The 20,000-nt window shown below is 36.6% G+C and overlaps 1 protein-coding gene across 1 annotated transcript in view; it reads right to left on the bottom strand.

Moving 5' to 3' along the window:
* Dcc (DCC netrin 1 receptor) overlaps positions 1-20,000 on the bottom strand; it is a 1,292,183-nt gene that overhangs the window by 333,565 nt on the left and 938,618 nt on the right. Inside the window, exon 12 of the mRNA XM_004623665.2 lies at positions 16,478-16,527. Coding sequence (XP_004623722.1) covers positions 16,478-16,527 — 50 coding nt within the window. The remainder of the gene's footprint in view (positions 1-16,477; positions 16,528-20,000) is intronic.

Raw genomic sequence — 20,000 nt, 5'->3', positions numbered from 1 at the left:
TGCCACTGACCTACATCCCTGGCAGCCCTCTCCTTACTTATGTCTTCAAGAGCCACTGAAGGCACAGCTAGGAGATGTGTCATATGCCCAGCACAGCATACAGATAACATGCCAATAATAATCTGAAGGGCAAAGATAACAGTGAAATGGAATGAAGAGGAAGTGATAGGCTCAACACTGCTCTAACTTCATCTTTAAGGTGAGTTATTTGACCGTAAGTCTATGTAATTTACTTTTTAGCAGTGCCCTATGTAGTCACGAGGCTCCAAGCCTCCTTATTAACAGTCCATTCATTTGAGCTAGTACACGTTGACTCGAGTTCATCACTGCTCACTTCCCAAGGAGACCAGTGGAAATATCTCTGCTTTATAGAGCTTTCCTTTTACATAGGATACCAAAATACCCACAGTCCTTTGTAAGAGTGAATTTGCTTGCATTAAGGAACTTCAGAAGTCATTAGCTTGACAAGACTTAATTTTAGTGGATCTTAAAGTAATCTTTATCTATATTGTTTTTGTTACTTTTTGAAAACACAAATTTTGGGCCTGCAAGACTGCTCAGAGGTCTAAAGGACTTGCTTAGGCAAGCTTAGGCGGACACAGGGGCCCGCAGTTTGATCCCCAGCACCACATGCTGCACCAGCCCCACCCTCAGAGTGGGCTGAGCCACCCCCCTCAATTTTTTTTTTCAGCAGATCTATTGAATCAGACATTATGTTTGTTGGAGTATAAAGGAAAGGAATCCTGCATTTCAAACAAGTATCTGCTTTAAGGGATCCTTTATGCTGAGTAAAGTTTGAGGCTTCACCTCTGGGTCATCAGTGCCTCTGCCCTGTATCTTGGTGTGGGTCATCTCATCTGCTGGGACAGCCACATCCACTTTAGTCCTTTAACAGGTGAGCAGCTGCAGGGCCACCGACAGCTGAGGTTTAGGACTACAGGCCTGCTTTCTCGTCAGATCAAGAGGTCCTTGACTCTATTAAAGCTTGGTGAGAGGGCTCACTAAGGGCTGAGCATCTATTCCCCTCATTTTTCTACAGGTAGTTAATTCTTTATAAGACCAGAAACTGCTCCACTTCAGGTGCTGCCATTTGTCAATTTTCCATTGACTGCTGCTGCTGGAGGTGCTGAGGATCTGCACTGCACAAAGCAAGGAAGGATGCCTCCTAGTACACTGGTGGCGATAAAATATTTAGCGGGTAACCATTATAAACTATACAGTCAATGGCTACTAGCATTAAAAAGCAAGTGAACATATAAATGAGTCAACAAGTAACAAAATTGACCCAAGATTAAAACAAAACTAATCCTTACATTCATCGCTTTTTCTGTAAAAAAAAACTTCCAAATTGTAGCAGCATTGGATTTTAAAGCCAACAATGTTTCCTTTACATGTTGCTGTATTTTATTTCATCTAGGTAGTTAGATGTATTAGCATCTAAATGAAACACAACTATGTTTTGTTTTATTTTATAACTATGTTTTGCTTACAAAAACACACTTAGGAAATACTGAAATAAAGATATCTGTAGAGAAACATATATTGATATAAGAGCTATAGACATACAAATACATATATGAGGTTGTGTTTATCATTCAAATTCATCTCTTCATAAAAGATAAAAATCTACAGTATACTTTATATATTACAAAGACATGAATTTTACTTAAGGCCAGTATGAGGCATTTATTCACAGTGAAATCCCCTTTGTGTGTGTCTTTTCAATTCTATCCATGTAAAAATAAGATGGATGACTATCTAGTTAATACCTACTGCCTCTCAGCTGAAGTACAAAAGGTCTGTCAAGCAGATTTCTCAAGAAAGATGAGAAATGTTTTGGTAGGAGGATGCTGAATTATAAAAAATAGACTTTCTTACTACTATTCACAATGAGGCAAAGTTATTTGTAGAAGACAAAGAGTTCTTTCCTAATTGCACTAGGATTACATAATATGATCATGAGCTAATTTTGTGAAATATTAAATGGCTATTAAACATTCTTTTTTAACTACTAATGTTTGTTTTTCAAAGTATTTGAAAAATCCATTTGAATTCACTATGGTATGTAATTTCTGCAAAATATTTGAGAAATATTAAAATGATGCAGTTAGAGTCTGTCAATTTTACATGAAAGGTTTTCCAGTGGACTGAGTATTGTTTTGGACAGTCTTAGAAACCTAATGGAGGTCATCATTTTCTATTCAAAAAAGCAACATAATAAATAAAGTAATCAAGTCCAACTTGAAAGGCTTTTGGAGCTATCGTTTCAGATTGTGTGACCCTAGGGTGCTTTTCATGGACATTAAATTAAAATTACTTTAGACAGAAGACCTATCAAATTCAATATGATTATTAAAGAAATTATATCTTAAAATATTCGTTTAGAAATCCGGTACCATGTCTCCTATATTATTGAATATATGGCAGTTTGATTTGGATTTATTCAAATTAATAATGTTTAAGTATAAAATATGGGGCCCGGGGAGATAGCTCAGTAGAATAAGCACTTGCCTGGAAAGCGCAGGGCCTGAGTTCAATCCCCAGTTCCACACACACACACACACACACACACACACAAAAAGTACAAAATATGTTCTCTGGTCCATGATTTGCATTTTCTTTGAATCTAACAGGATGTTTTCCTAATGGTTCCAGACAAATGCTGCTAAATAATTGCAGGTTTTATTTTATTGCTAACATCCCTTTAGGGCCAAGGGAAGGATCTTTTTGGGATTATAATACCCCAAACTTGCAATATCAAATATATTTTATAACTTGGAATTGAGAGGCAGAAACCAGAATATATTTAGAAATACCCTCAGTTTTTAAGATTATTTATGAACATTTATTGAGTTATGGGGTTTCTCTCTCCACAAACTGCAGTTGGTCTGGGGTTCTGGTTAGAGTTTTCAGGGTAAAAAAAAGAGTGGTGTGAGCGAATGAGCACAGTAAGATTTGTGAGGCACAGAATTTCCAAGGCCTGTTCATTTTGTGTAATACACAAAAGTTAGGGGAATGAGGATAACTGAGTTTTCTTTTTTCTTTTTCAAAATTTTTATCTATTTTGTACAGGGTTTCATGACACAGATTGGACTCCTAGTGATGCTCCTGTCTTCAGCGTCCCCACTGCTGGGGTTACAGGTGTACATCACCATGCCTCGACTCCTGTCTCAGCACACCGTGGGGGCAGGGCCTGTGTGGCATGTGGGACCAGGGATCGAACCCTGGTCTCTGTGCTTGCCAAAGCATATGCTTAGTTCACCGAACTACCTCACCAGCCTCTGGGTTCTCTTCTCAACTTTTTTAAGTACATTTATACTTATTACCTCTGTTTTTTCTGGCATAGTTCTGATGTCAACCAGATACATAACCCTGTGTCCCACATGCTGATGTATATCTTAACTTCTTCCTGGAAACTAAATCCACTGAGGACATAAACCACTTGAATGTGAGGCTTATTTTCTCTTCTGGTTTGTATTTGTTCCCCTATCAGACTTTTATATCTCATGGGTAGTACAAATTAATGATCCACCGGGTTGGCCTGTGTTCAAGATCCAGTGCTCCCATTCATTCATTTCTCCATGGTCCTGACAGATACTGCCCAACATCTCTAAATCACAGTGTTTTCATTGGTAAAATATCCCCATTCCCACACCATTTGTTTTGCTTTATTATTTTGAGACAGGGTCTTGCTAGACAGCTTGGGTTGAATAAACTAATGAGCCCAGGCTGGCCTTGAACTCCCAGTAGTCTTCTGGCATCAGCTTCCCAAATGCTGGGATTATTATTATTATTATTATTATTATTATTATTATTATATATTATTCCTATCATAGGCAGGTTAGACTCTAAGTATCCCCTTTTTCATAACTCCTTCACAAAACCCTCTCAAGCTTGATTCCTTTTTATCAGGCAAAACACCAAACAGAGTTAATACCAACTACCTGCCTATCATAGGTCATCTACAGAGCAACCAGCCCTGGGTAAGAACACAAACACAATTGCGTTTGGTTAACTTTACTTGGAATTTATGACAACAAACACAAAAGGCTGGTCTACTCTGTTCAGCAGTCACAGGAGTAACTGTATAGATGCTAGGCTTTCTTTTGCACAAACTAGGAAATCCATCCCCATCTTTTTCATATTTTCATTGTCCAAAGCTTTCTCCATCAAGCCTTCACACATAACTTTCTTGGACTGAACATCTTCTCAGCTCCAAGCTGAGTGCTATGTCTGCAGGCCCCTCCCCTTGCATCCTCTGTCATTTCTAGTCTTGCCCAAAACCCAACACTCTTTGTTCTCTGAATTCTGTCTCTTTTTTCTACTCAAAGGATTGTACCCCTGCACTTTTCCTGTCTTTTCTGCACTGGTAATTGTCTCCCTTCTAATGCATTATCCTAGAAGTTACAGTATCCCTCACTTTCAAAAACTAGACAAAATTAAATTGATGAAGCAAACAATCAAATAGCCTCCAGCAAACCTCCTAAAGCTGTTACTTAATTCTTTTTTGCACTACTAGAGTAAAATGTCTCAATGTAACATCAGTGACAACTTTGTTCAGCCCCTCACTACTCTCTCTCCATTTTCAAGTGCCTTCCTTAGCATTCATGCTACTGTCAATATTTTACCATAGATGCCATCTGTGTTTGAGAGAAAGTACAGTGCCCATCCTTTGGAGACTCTCTTCTGACCTTGGCTTCTGTGAAGCCATCCCTTCTGTGTATCTCACATCCACTTTCTAAATATTTTATGTCTCAAGAATCAGCCGTCTTGCTTTGTATCTTCTCTCCCTAGATATTTTTCACATGATAGCGACTTTTAAATGTGGATCATGAACATGGCCTAACCAGAACTCCAGTTTTATACACCAAATTATCAACACAATTGACAAGGTCAATCATATGTCTAATAGCCGAAGTTCAGAATGTCCAAATATACTTGATTGTCCCACTCTAAACTGATTTATTCTCTACTTATTATGATCTCGTTAAATAGTTCCTGTCTTCTAAGGATTTATGGTCAAAAATCCAGTCTCTCATCTTAGCTGTGCTCTTTCCCATTGGCCCAGAGCAAAGCCCTTGGCCCATCCTGCTGGATGTTCAGGGTATATGTTTCTTAATTTTTCTCTAGGTCCTCTCTATCTCTTACAACTTCTGGACACCTTCTATGATCATCTATCATAGAGTACTCAGTTGTCTCCTAACTCAGTCTTTTATTCAGTCCCACATCTTGATATATTTCCATATGGCACATATGCTAGACTCTGAAAGGTTACCAAATCTCTTTTGAAACCACTTTTTACTTGCGATGAAACTCCAAATTATACCATGTCCTAAAGTATAATTTTGTATGTGTAATTTGGTGCTTATGCAGAGATTCATAATCTGTTCACACGGTAATTCTGGTTTATAATCTTGTGGAGAATATCCTTTCCTCAAGGGCTCTGTGCCAGCACCTGGCATCAGTGCTGGCGCCACTGGCATTACTGGTGGAGTGTATGCAGAGCTGGTCTCTTGACTAAAGTCTCCCTTCCAGATTTTTCTTAAAAGATCTGTGTCTGACAAGCTGACCCTCCAATCCATTCTCTATCTCATCGTTGCACTTAATTTTCTTTACAAAAACCATCAATGTATTGTGTTAATTGTTCATTTATTTGTTTAAATATATTTCCCTATACTAGAATGTATGTAAGCTCTAGGAAAGAATGATTTGTTAAAAAATTAATTTTATTGAGAAGCAAATAGCAATGAGACAGTTTCAAAACAGGTTAGTAGGACAGTTACAATAATTGATACATTGCATATTGTGGTCTTCATAGTAGTTATTCATAGTAAAAGATGCAGACATGAAATCCTGTCCAAACACTATTAGTACAAATCGTTCTCCTCATTGAATTAAGAGAAAGTAGCTGTATATCTATTGTAACTATTTTGTATATATAGATACAGAATGGTCAAGAAGGATGTTTGATTGCCTATATTATAGACTTTTCAGCAACAAACATAGCTCCAAGTTGGTATCCCAGTAATTAAGTGGATGATACTTATAAGATGGTGTGAGGCGTAAGCGTTATGTAGCACATTGTCAGGCACAGGATGCCTCCTGAAAAAGTTAATGACTGTCATTATTATAATCCCAGATTGGTGCTTTTTGAATATGCGTCAATTATAAGCACCTCTCTGAGTGTGCTAAGTCATTCAGGTAAAGTATTTGCTTTTTAACTTTTCTCTTAAAAGCAATATTTAAAATTACACTAGAAAAAAAAACTTTTTGCATAAAAGTGTATGTTTCCACATCTTCAAAATCAAATCTCAGAGTTCGTAAAGCTTTTACCTACTAGAAGACTGAACCTATTCATGTTGTCTGACTAACAGAGGATTCCAACTATAAGAGTGACTTCCAGGAGCTAAATTAAAATCAGAGACCTTATCACTAGACCTAGGTTCATTTAATTTAAGCTCATTAAACCTCCTACTTTTCAGAGAAGTATGACTTGAAGGAAATCTCATTAAACTTCATGGGAAGGATACAGCAAGCTTTGCCCACAGAGCCGACTAGAAATGGAGCCATTAGAAATGTGTGTGATGAGGTACGAATTACAAGGTGATATTAAAGCGAGGCGAGACTCAAAAGAGAATTATTGTCTATCACATATTTTAATCTTTCTGTGAAGTCCTTTGCACAAATATTCTAAATGGAAATACAACAATGAATTCGGAAAGATCCAAGTGTAGCAACTGCCAAACACAAAACTGCAGAAAAGGGTGTATTTTAAAGTGCTTTAAATGTAAAATATGAGAAGATTCTAGAAAATCTTTTCTTGATGTTTACTTATATTGTTCAAAAGTTTTTATAGGATGTATAAGAGATTTCATTATGTCTCTTTATTTAGATCTTACAACAGATATAGAGATCTTTCAACTCCCTATTATACATTTATAACACAGGCATTTCATAAAAACTGTTCCTTGGTTCATTTCTAAATTTTATAAATGCAAAGTTTCTTTTATTTTTTCATTTAATTTATAGGTGTATTTTAAGCTAATTTGCATAATAGTGTACTTTTTGGTGAATGAGTTTCCTGAATTCTTGGGGAATGATGTTCTCATTCAAATAATCTGACATTAAAATAATTAACTCTGAAAGAGGCATAAAGACACTACTCTGAAAATTTTGGTAGAAAAAAAAATTTGGGAAAATTAGAGTTAATACAGATTTTAGTGTGTTCATCAGGGTAATTCATACACATTTTTCAAAATATTTTAAATCATAGCAACCTCTTCCTTTTGAATGTATCTTGAGGCAAGTTTTCTCTTTAATATAATTTATAAGTAACTGCTCTAAAAAAATAAGGAATAGTGCAGAAACAAAAGTATGCTTTAAATACATAGAGTGTTCTCTTATTTAACTTACTTGCAAAATGTACTGAAATTGACAGATACTTCTATATTACTAAATTGTTAATCTCTTAAAAAATTCTGTTTTCTCAACAAACCATAGCACATCATTATTTGTTAGTTGTGTTTTCAATAATAATTGAAGCTGTGAACTTTTTGAAACATTAAAACAACCCAAAGACTCAGTTTAGCTATTTATCAGGAACTCTGTTCTAATTTGTGATTTGCTATGAAACTTATGCTTTTGATCAAAACTGTTTTTGACATTACTCCAGAATAATTCAATGCATGTGTTCTGCTTTAATACTTTTAGATATAGTAGTTGGCTTTATTGGTAGATGTGTTTGACAACTGGTGGATTGACAACTGGTGGTCAACTTGTAACACGCAGCTGAAGCGAACATCGTGGTGCTGTGTATGACAGGCTCACCTGAGGGTTGGTGCCAGCAGAGCTCAAGAGGAAAGAAGGCTGTGAAGCTGGGGGAGGCTATAGGGAGCTGTTGGTTCTCCTGGAGGAGCTTGTTGTGCTGGTTTGACTGATGAACTCAGCTGTTCTTATTGAAGGAGCTCAGGACATTTTTGTCACTATGAATGGCTATGGTTCATTTTTGGGGAGCTCTGGTCCTCACTTTGAGTGTCACTTTGTGGGTCCAAAGGGGAAAATACTACATAGCTCATCTCCTGGAAATGCTTGTCACATTGGCTTTCCTGATGGAAACTTGGCTGTCCTCTTCATCAGAGGAGCTGGGAACATCACTGTTGCTGAAGATGGCTATGACACTTTTAGGAGAGCTCTGAGTCTGACCTTGAGTGTTGCCTCCTGGATCCATTGCAGATCCCTCAGCCCGCTAGTACATATCCTTCCTCTTGGTGGCACAGACTTCTAGCTTCTGCTGCTGACTTCTAGGCCTTCCTAATGCAGATCTGTGAAACAGGCCTGCATGAGACATTGTCATGGGCTCTAGGCCTCCAGGGGCACACATGGGGGCCGTTGTTATGGGCTCTTGGTCTTCAGCTGGACTCATGCAGGGAAATTACTGTGGGATCTAGGCCCTCAGCTAGATTCAATGGTATTTAGTGTGTGGATAGATTTCCTGTACTCTTTTTGCATATGGTTGTTTGGGTGACTATTATAAAATAATATTATAATTAAGTGTCCTGTATTATATTGTTTCACCTTGCAAGGCCATTAACTATAATTGTAGATTAAACAAACAAACAAAAATTATGAATACAAGACATCAGAGCAGTATACTGAAATCACTATTGACAATAGGAAGTGATACGCCTCTTCCAAGCCAATCAGGGAATTGGCCTATGTTTTTGACTACATGACTCATTCCATTTCTCTTTTTGTATAACCAAACATTTATGTAACTAATGATTTTTAAAGTGCTCTGTTTCTCAATTAAAATAAGGTAAAGCAGCAATCAAAATTTATTCTATGAAATATCTCACTCATTCTTTTGTAAAATAAGACACAGAAAGCAGAACAATGATTGCCGGGGAGTAGGTAGAAGAAAGGACGGGGAGCTACTGTCACACAGACATCGAGTTTCTGTTCAGGAAGACAGAAATGTTTGTTCCACAGATCACATGACAATAATAGTATTAAAATTTGAATGCTGTTGGTGCTATTAATATATTTAAAATGAGTGAAATCCTGCTCTGGATGTAGCTTAGTGGCAGCACATGTATTTAAAATATGCAAAGTCCTGGTTTGGATCCTAATCCTACACAAAGTCTGTCAAACAAATAAATAGAGCTAAATGATAAATCTTATGTTAAGTATATTTTACCACAGTCTAAAAATGTGTACTAAGATAGGAGGTAGGCTCATTACTGAGGCAGGATTCTACTCAAATTATAAACCATAAAGAGTTTTAGTCTCAGGGAAATGTCACAAATCATTAGGCACACCTGATACCTAACATTTCCCCATAGTACAGGGTCTACAAGAACTCACTACAAAGATCAGACTCATAGCAATCTTACTGTTTTTAGTCTCTCAAGCACTGGGATTACAGGCCTGTGTGTCACCACGCCCAGTCTCAATCACTTTCTCAGCATGCCCCGGGGGTGGGGCAGGCATGGCATGCTGAGGATTGAGCCTGTTTACTGCTCCTGCCTAAGCAGACGTGTTAGTCCACTGAGCAATCTAGCTGGCCCAATCTTTTTAAATTTTAATGTAACATAAATATTTGTTCACCTGCCATGCTGGCCCAGCTCTGGGGGGAGGGGGCACGCTGAGATGGCAACTGAGACTGTGTGTGGTGGTGCATGCCTGTTATCCCAGTATATGGGAGGCTGTAAACAGGAGAATCACTACAAGTCTGATCTAGTAGTGAGACCCTGAACACCCTGTAGACCCGTCCCTAAAATACAGAAAAAATAAATAAATAAAATAAAATAAACATTTGTCTAATCTACTGTATTTTAATGAAAAGACTAAGCTATAACATTTATCAGGGAATATTGTCTTCTTTACACTGATGCTTCAACTCCTACCATATTCCTAAAACTTTCAGTAATCACCTATGTTGAAACAACAGTCACATAACAAAGGATCACTATTTAAAATCAATATAAGAGATCTACATTTCCTTGAATCAAATTGATGGATAGAAAGGCCAGACCCTACATTCCAGCAGGAGAGCACGGAGTAGCATGATTGAGGATGAGCATGTGAGTCATGTCTGTGCCATTATTGTATTTAAACTGTCCATAAGTAAGAAAATGTTTTCTAATTTATCTTTGAATGCAATCAATCAGATAAGTTCCTGTATACATCTACTTTTTCTATACTTAATCCATTTCATAAACTCACTCCTTTGGCAAAGGAAAAATTCTGAGCTCTGAGTCCAAAAACTCAGTAGTGAAACTGTATTTTAAGAAGGATTTAAAATAATTTGAAGACAATAATGAAGATATTTCTCTTCATGGGCTATGCTCTTTGTCCCTTTCCAATTGTGTTAGGAATTGAACCTTGAGCTATTGTACTGTGCTGCATCCCCAGCCCTTTTGTATTTTATATTTTGAGACTGAGTCTCACTAAATCACTAAACTACCCAGACTGAGCTCAAACCTACCACCCTTTGCCTCAGCTTCTCACAGTGCTGGGACTACAGCCATGCAACACTTCTTGGTTGAAGCCTTTGCCTTTAAACAAAGTATCAGAGAATTTATTTTTCACAAGAAACATGTTGAGATTCTAGAGTAGGTCCAGACACCTGTGTGGAGAAAAATGTTTCCAGACAAGGAAGAGAGTGAATCCAAGTTTCCCCTGCACAACCAAGAGAAGACATCCTCAATTTCAGAAAACAAAAACAAAAACAAAGAAACAAAAACACCAAGAAAAACACAGAAGACTCACAAATTAATACTTTAACTCCCATAGAGTCATTTTCATTCCTACAGATCCTCCTGCCTTAGCCTTCCCAGTGCTGGGATTATAGGAATGTGCCACCACAGCCAGTTTCGGGGTTGGCACATGGCTGGGGTTCTGAGGCCAGCATGCAATGTGGTACTGGGGTCAAAATAGGGTCCTTGTGCTTCTTAGGCAGGCACTTAGACCATGGAGCTATCTCTCAGCCCCAATTAGATCTTGTAATGGCTCCCAACTAGGAGACCTGTGCCAGTGACTTTAGATCATGTAGATAAAAACTTGATAAGAGATACCAGTGGCACAAGGACAGAGCATAGAGAGCAGCCAAAATCCATCACATGACATCCCATCTTCAGAAACATGGCTCTCCACAGTCACCCAATAATAAAACACTATTATTGAGAAAAGAAGGACAAAGAATAGAGAAGGTGAGAGAAGAAGAAGAGGCAGGAAGAAGAGGTGCAAACATTTGAGGCAGAAATTATAGTGTTTTTTAGATAACAGAAATCAAACTTGGCATCTTATGCTTCCCCGGAAGGTGCTTCAGTCACTGAGCTAAATCCCCAGCCCTATATTTTGTTTTCTGATATTGGGAATTATTGATTTATTTATACCATTGGGTAGTTTCTGGTTGTGAGAGACAAGCTTTATTGTATCAACATGATCAGCTTTGGATCCCCTGAGAACTTCACATAGCACATTTTTTATGTGTCTGGCTAGGTGACAGGGGCACAGAATTGCAGTCTGTGTCTGACACTCAGTAGTGTCCCTGTGGCACCGCTCTCCTGTTCTTCCTGCCTTCCATTAGCTAGGCATGTTTGCTCCATCACAGCCTTCCACCATCACATTTCTGCTGAGGAGCCAGTGACCATGGACTAATCAGTGTAAGCCGCAGAAACCTTTCCTTCTTAAGATCTACCATACATTGTGTCCCAAAGATGGGAAAGCTGTTAAGAATAACATAGTTGTTGAACTCATTTTCAAGATTTCGTTTTAAGTCTACCAAGTTGTATAGAAATAGGGAGGAATGAGACACTTTACAATACCGAAAGAGAGCACAACTTTTGTTACCATTGCCTTGAAAGTGTCACACACATTATTAGAGTGAGAGAGTCTAAGTGCAGACCAGCTTTTAGGAAACTAACAGTTGTAACAAAAAAAATTCACACAGATGCACCTGTATGTTCAGATAAGTATTTTAACAATAGAGACATATTTGATGATAGAACAATCTGCCATGTTGCATCCTTTAGATTTTGATCTAAAAATCATAACCTATACAATGATTCATGCTTCATGATAAGGTGTTTGGGGAGGAAATTCTCCAATACATCATTCCTACAAATCATCTTGTATTAGCCAGTCAAAAAGTTTATGAATGTTTGAGCTAAGTACAGTAATCACTCATCAATTTTCCTGTGTTATTTTCTTTAATCCTACAGAGATAAAATGATGAGGAAAGGCCAGGCAAGATAGCACTTACCTATAATTCCAGAAGACTGGAAAGCTGAGGCATCATAGCTGTCAAGTTTGAGGCAAGCATGGGAAAGTTAGGATCATCCTTTCTCAAAATAAAATGAAAATGGCTGAGGATGTAGATCAGTGGTAGAACGTTTTCCTAGCTTTCATGAGGCCCTGAGTTCAATCATCAATATAGAAAAAGTGATTGAGGGCCAGCAAGATAGCTCAGTGGTCTAAAACACCTGTTCAGGCAAGCATAGGCAAAGTGTAGGGACCGCAGTTTGGTCCCAGGCAGCACATACAGCGCTAAACCCAACCCTAGGGCAGTCTGAGCTGGTCACAAAAAAACAAAATAAAAAAAAGAAAGAAAGAAAACAAAAAAAGAAAAAAAAATTGAGAAAATTTGAAAATATAGCTCAGTAGAACAAGCATTTGCCTGGCAAGCACAGGGTCCTGAGTTTAATCCCTGGTCCAGCAAAACAAAACAAAACAAAACAAACAAACAAATAAACAAAAAAACATATTATAATAGAAATACAATACAGTGTTAGAATATCTGGATCAAAAGGAAATTTTAGAGACTCTCCAGCCCACTCTTTTTATCAATGCAAAATATTTTCAACTTCAAATTATTATGATAAGATTAAGTATAGTTAGATGAAAAGTGAATATTATTTTACATATCCTCCTATTAAACTGCAAGTTCCATAAAGGCAAATTTTAGATTATATTCCTAATGCTTTATAAGATACATAGTAGCTTGAGGATAAACATTGAGTGAATAAATAAAACTAAAGCACAGTAAGTATCCAAGGTCTCAAAGAATTAGTAAGCCAGTCACACTGAGCTCTAGTTAACTATAAATATTCTTATACTTCAAAGTCTTAAAATGAACATAAAGAAGTAGTTTGGTGCCCACAGGAACTCTTTCTATCTAAAAACCTGTGTTAGGGCCGGGGAGATTGCCAGATAGGGCCTAGCAAGTGCATGGTCCTGAGTTCGATCTTTGGAACTGCAAAAAGAAGTCTGTGTTTATATATTCACCAACAATTTCCATTGTAATGTGTACTTATTATTATATATTGTTTGGTAATAGGTATTTATTAACTTTAAAGATAATTCACAGAAATTATCCTTATAAAATATTTTTGCAACACAACTTTCAGATTTAAAAGCTTGGAATTTAAATGATTTTTCCATGCAAATATGTTATTTCTTGCAAAGAAATTTTGGTATGAATGATAAATATTTCATCACCCATTATTATCTGAAAACCTAGTGCATGTAAGTTAAATCATTAGTTGAAAAAAATTATGTTCAGAATGACTCCACAGAAAAGGAATCTAATCTTTTTTATGATTTCAACTTTGTAAAACCCAGTATTGTGTTGAGTTTTAAAGAATAATATAGTAAAATAATTCCATTGGTACTTTTCCTTACATGATCTGTTTGAATATCCAAGAATGCCTTCAGAGAAGGCGGTAATCTAGTAAGTATATGTACATTGTTATTTTCTATTTCCAAGTAAACTCTTTGTTATGGTTTGTGTCTAGTTGTTCCCCCAAAACCTCAGGCAGTCATGGGGCAGTTTCTAGAGCTTGTGACTAATTCATGACCCAGTGCTGGGATTATGGGTGTGAGTGCTAACTTGCCCTGGGGCAGAGAGCCTGAACACAGTAGAAGGGAGAGAGGTTTGCTGGCTACTGCAGTCCCTGCTTCTCCCTACGCTCTTTGCTGTTTTCTGCCTCCATGAGCTGCTGCCCTCTGCCATGTACCACTCCCCCTTGGAGCCAGTTGAGTACTGCCTGAAACCTCCAGTAACTATGACCTAAATAAACCTTTACTTCCTTAATTTTGGGTGAGAGAACAGTAGCTCAGACATTCTTAGTTCCTTGTAAAGCCATCTTTCTGGAAAAAATACTCGCTATACCAAATTTACACATTGACTGTCAATAGAATGATATGTTATAATAACAAATTCTCAAAATAATTTTTCAAAACATAACTCTTTTCTATTATAAAGAAAAATCTTAAATTAAATAACATCAAAAGTCGTAATTCAGTGAGCAAAAAATACAAAATATTTATTCAGCTACAATGTTTCCTTTCATATATAGCTTGTTCTTTGAAATGGTAATATTCATCAGTAAAAATGAATATATCTGAGCACTTTTATTTCAAACAAAAGAAGAATATCAAAATAGAAAATTATTTTTGGCTTCTTCTGAAACAACATATTGTGAAGAAAAAAGCAGTGTTTTGATCATCTAGTTTCCTTCCTCTTGATAAAACCCTATGAAAAAGAATTCATAATTCATAATTCCTTAGAAATCAAGAAATAGGATAATAGATATCGGAGGGAGAGAGAACAAGAGACTTTCAGTCCCTGCTTTAGTCATTCTGAGAAGCAAATGAACAAGTTGAATACTCTAGCGGTACAGTGTTCCAGAGATCAAATATGACATGAGAAAGTAAGAGCAGCTGGGCCTGCTCATGGTAAGCAGTACAAACTGTAAAGGAGCATAAGCTGTGGCATGTGGGTGCGTGTGTGTGTGTGTGCATGTGTGTGTGTGTGCGTGTGTGTGTGTGTGTGTGTGTGTGTGTGTATGTGTGATTCAGTTGAGAAAATCAATTTTGTAATCCAGGAATCTCTTTTCAGGAAGATAACAAATCCATATTCAAATACACTCAGGATTCAGGGTCATTCAATCATGTCTTATTCACACTTCAGTAAAGAATTCACCCTCTGCTGAAGCGCTCGAAGGACAGGTACACATACACATCGTATAGCTCGGTGTATAATTTCTAGGTTCTGCCTTAAGAGAAAATGTGTGGGGTGAAAATTCTAATAATAATGAGTTATAAGATGAGAGAAACTAGTATGTTTTCAAATTTTCATTTATTAAACATATATTCAATAATTATAAATTGTCATAACAATTTCTTAATTTGAATGGCACATATGTAAAAGATTGAATATTCTTGCAAATAAGTGTCTTCTTTAGAATTGTGTTAATTCTTTGCTGTATTCCTTATCTCATTTTTTTCCACATAGTTCAATTATTTTCTCCATTCTAATTGTATATCTGTTTCACCAGTTTTTATCTAATGTAGTGTTTAAAATGTGATGATGACAATTTTAGAGACATTTCATTAGCTCCAAAAGAAAATAAATTCCTTTGACTTAGGCAAATATCAAAATCACAAACTATGGCTTTATCACGAACTTTTACAAACATATGGCAAGGAACTTGTCACAGAATGAAATAATTTCTACTGATACTAACTTAAGATTCTTCACATATCTAGTACTTTTTGTGACAAGTCAATAAGGAAGGCACACACATTATTTGAATATCAAAATAGATTTGATGATGTTGGAAATTTTAAGACCACACATAGTCACACTAAAAAAAGGAAAGCTAAAATTAAAACCAAGAGTCTGAGTTTCTGTAACAGTCAGAGAAACAACTGAGACCAGTCCTCTCACCAGAAAAAGGGCTAAAGCAGAAACCACAGTAGGGGAAGGCTTTCCCCCAGAGCATGCAGCCATGTGATGGCTGCACCTACCCAGGTCGATCCATATTTACTGTCACCTCCTGCGAGGCTTTGGCTTATTTTCCACCCAAGTCACTTTCCACCCTCAGTTACCCTGAAATGATACTGGCATGGTTTGCAAAGAACTGATTTCTGGTATTAGCCTACCTTATCATTAGAACTATTTACTCTAATGTAAGCTTCTTTGAAAGTCACAGTAAACTTTCAGACTAGAAAAGAAAAAAGCCAACAACACAAAACAATGATTGAGCAACTATTACTTCATAAGGATAGCCTTGCTGAATCTCGAGAATGGCCTTTGATGTCTACATTCATGTGAGAGGGTAGAGAGGATGAGGCACAGTTGAATTGGCGTCTATCCTGTCTGGAAACAAAGCCAGTTCTTTCAATTGTCACATAGGGTACTTTACATCTTCTACTAAGTTTTCATAAGAGAAACATCTTTGTTTCCTGATGGAATAGTCTTTAAACAATATAACATTTGTAAAATGAACAGTATAGAGGTAAAGAAATGCCTTATTTAGTCTATTCAAGTCTAAGGGAAGAGCATGTAGTGTTTCCACTGGTCCCAGGGTTGTAGATCTTACCACACATCTGTGCTCAAATGGTAGTGGAAAGACTGGAAGCTACATACAAACAGCGGGGAATAACAATTGTGAACACTTGGCTGACTTACCCTTGAGTTAACCACTTCCAGGGAGATGTTCTGAGGCGGGGCGCTTGGCACTGAAAGGAATTAAACAAGGTGTGATGGTTATTGCCAAAGTCTTGAAAGGGAAACTATCTTGAAAAGAGAAAATGTCCTTTTCACCGTGTACAACGATATACAGATAGGTGGATACAAGGAGCTGATCAGTTTTCCTGGAGAGGGGAGAAGCAGCCACATTTGTTCACCTTTTCTCCAAATGTGGAGTGGTCACTTATCTGACAAGTTACCAGACTGTTAGGCAAAAACGTCCCTGCTGTGCCACCAAATAGTCCCGCTGCATCATGGCTTTTGTGTAATATCCTGCCTGGGAAATCCAATGACAACGCACAGAAGATTTCCAAAAGTAGTCTCAAAGCTTAAGATATGTACATTTGAGGCACTGAAATTTTATAAATAATCTTTTTAATCATCTCTTAAAAAGCGAAGGAGGAAATATTTCCCATTTTTTATCTGTACATAATTGAACCTGTGCATCATATGTGTAGACATTACCACATAGGCTTCAGCCAGCCAGTTCTATTAACTAAACAGGTTTTTCTTTGTAGATTTTCTACATATTTCACTACCTGCATTTCAATTTTCCTAGTCATTTGTGGAGGAAGGAAGAACATATACAACTCTTTTTCTAATGCTTATGATATCAAAAGTGTGACTATCATGTCATTCAAAGATGGCGGTCTTCATGGAGTAACTGTTCTGTATCAGGAACTGATCCAGATATCTGGGGTGAATCACAAATAAAAGGTCCTTCCCCACAACAGGAATAGAACAGTATTCAATAAATTCTTAACATATTAATCTATACATGAGCAGACCATATCCTCATTCATGATATATTGGTGAATTTATTAGAAATGAAATGTTTCACTTCCTACACTTTGAGGCAACTGGAAGAGTCTTAAGGCCATTTTTTAATGTTTGCCCTTCTTTTACTTTACTTTCGATAATATCTATGCTTTTCTATTGGTTGCTTATATTTTATTCTAAATTTAATTATACTTTAGTTTGAATTTGCCTTTTGAAACATAGTCACCATGAGGGGAAGGAGTATAAAGTATTTGATTGGCCTTAAAATACTCCAAGTGGATATTCAATTGTGAAATATTTATGAAATCAGTGACTGAAGGAGAAAATAAATCCTTACTTAATGTTGCTCCTAGACTTTAGTGGACCTATGGAAACTATAATCCTTTGTTTGGTTTGTAGTTTGAACTATTTGTCTTAGTTTTAATGCTTTAATAAAGACTTTACCAGACATAAAATATGACAAAATACTAACCTCATGGTTGTTTTCATGAATGAAACCAATGAACATTCTTACAAATCTATTCTATAATTTAGGAAATATTTCAGTACTTCTTAAAGATAATATTGTATTCCTAGTTTAAATGCAGTGTGTAGCCATCACAGCCACATGGACTACTGGGTTTCAGATAACTCACATACATGGTGTACATTAAATAAATACTAAGGAGCTACATTAATTAATAGAAGGATTGAAATGTCACAATAAATGTTCCTTCATATTCAGAGTTTCAGTCAAAGTTCTCAAATTTATCTTTTAAATTGAGGCATAAATTGCAATTTTAGTATAAATTGTTAAGCTATATAACTGTGAATATATGTATAAATGATTATTTTATAACTGAAATTGAGGTAAAATGAGATGATATGCCGTATATCAATATATTATAATTTTACAAATTCATGAAAAATATATTTTAAAAGCAAAGTTTTTAAATGATGTGACTGTGAAGTTATAACATAAATCAGTTCTTAAGCATAGAGAAGATTTCTAGTATAAATTTATTGTTGCATTGCAATATTTACATATGTCTTATTTCACTAATCCTTCACTAATCCTGTTACCCCTACTTTGAGGCCAATTCAATAATATCAAAAATAATTTCAGTAAGCCTAAGTAAATTTGTGATAGATGATTGAATTTTGGAGGAAAGACAAGGTATCTTAGATTTATTATATAGTTTTATCTGGATGCAGTGCTTCATATAGGACATGTAACCCTCACAGATCATCTTAACTTACATTTAAATGGTATTTTTCTCCTCATTTGAAGAGACATTAGATATATTTTCTGTGTTAGACATTGAAAGCCAATATCCTACAGATCTTTGTAATGAAGATGTTGATATATTCTGCTCATTCTACCTTCCCTTGATTACATATTAGCTGTTCAACTGATGCCAGGGAAGATGGAAAGTCCTTTTGACAGTGTGTCATTTTTTTTATTGGTGAGTCTTTCTCACTAACAACACCATATTATTTCAATATAAATGCAAAAGACAGTATTTAATATTTGGTAGAAGAGAAGAGATCTGGATTTCTCTTTATATATTTTCCCAAGATGTTTCATTGTTTTTCCAGACACAAAAGGAAGGACACTTTGTCTTTAAAAAGTCAAAGTAATTTATCATTTCCAATAAATCCATTAAAGTAATGAGAGGTGGGTGTGGAGGGTCCTGGTGCTTTATCACCTGGCGGTGAGGCGTTCTATGGGGGCAGAGCATATTTCCACATTCGTAAATTCCATTTTCCAAAGAGTGCTATTACTTACACTCATTTTAAAGTTAAAAAAACTCCCTCCTATTTAGTTTAGTGTGAATGTGAAGAGGCAGGCCCTGTGATACTCTTAACTCAGGAGGCTGGGGCAGAGGATCCCTGCAAATTTAGGCTAGCCTAGGTGTTATGGGTTGTGTCTAGATGTCTCTACGTAGCCTCATGCAGAGATAGTGGGTGCGCATTTTGGAGGCTGCTGATTCCAGAGTTTGTGACAGGTTTACTGTCTTGTATTGGGACTGGGGGTATGAGTGCTCTCCCAGTCCTAGAGGCAGGAGTCTACACATAGTACAGGGGAGGGAATGAGGCTTGTACATCCCCTTTTTACTCCAGTTGCTTTTGCTGTCTTCTGCTGCCAAGAACTGCTGTCCTGCACTTTGGAGCCAGCTGATTATGAACTGAAACCTCTATAAACTGTGAGCTAAATAAACCTAGCTTCCCTTAATTTGGGGTATTTTAATTTTGAGTATTTTGTCTTAGCAGTGAGAGAAAAGTCACTAAGACACTGGGCTACATAGTGGCTCAAGGCTGATCTGAACTATTGTACATAGCAAAATCCTGTCTCAAAAACCAAACCAAACCTAAATGAGACAGACCTAATATTTCATTATAAGATTTTTAATGATACTCTTATGAGATACTTCCAACAAAATAAGAGAAGTTTGTTTGCATGCTGAATATTGGTTCATTACTTACTCATTACTCGTTATTTACATGATTTGTTTCTACTGCTTATGAGCTTTTGTGAACACTTTTTAATTTACCATTGTCATTTCCTCAGCACAGAAATTTATGCTATTATCAGGAGAAAGGATTAATACAATGTACTTAGATCAATGCCTTATGCTAGCAATTCATCAATAAATATTGTGATAAACTGATAACAGTAATAAACATATTCTTTAGTTGCCTC

The sequence above is a fragment of the Octodon degus genome, unplaced genomic scaffold (genome assembly GCF_000260255.1).
Source record: "Octodon degus isolate 3935 unplaced genomic scaffold, OctDeg1.0 scaffold00003, whole genome shotgun sequence".
Classification (NCBI taxonomy): domain Eukaryota; kingdom Metazoa; phylum Chordata; class Mammalia; order Rodentia; family Octodontidae; genus Octodon; species Octodon degus.
Note: the sequence above shows the minus strand (reverse complement) of the source record. Positions and strands in the feature narration are given on the sequence as shown.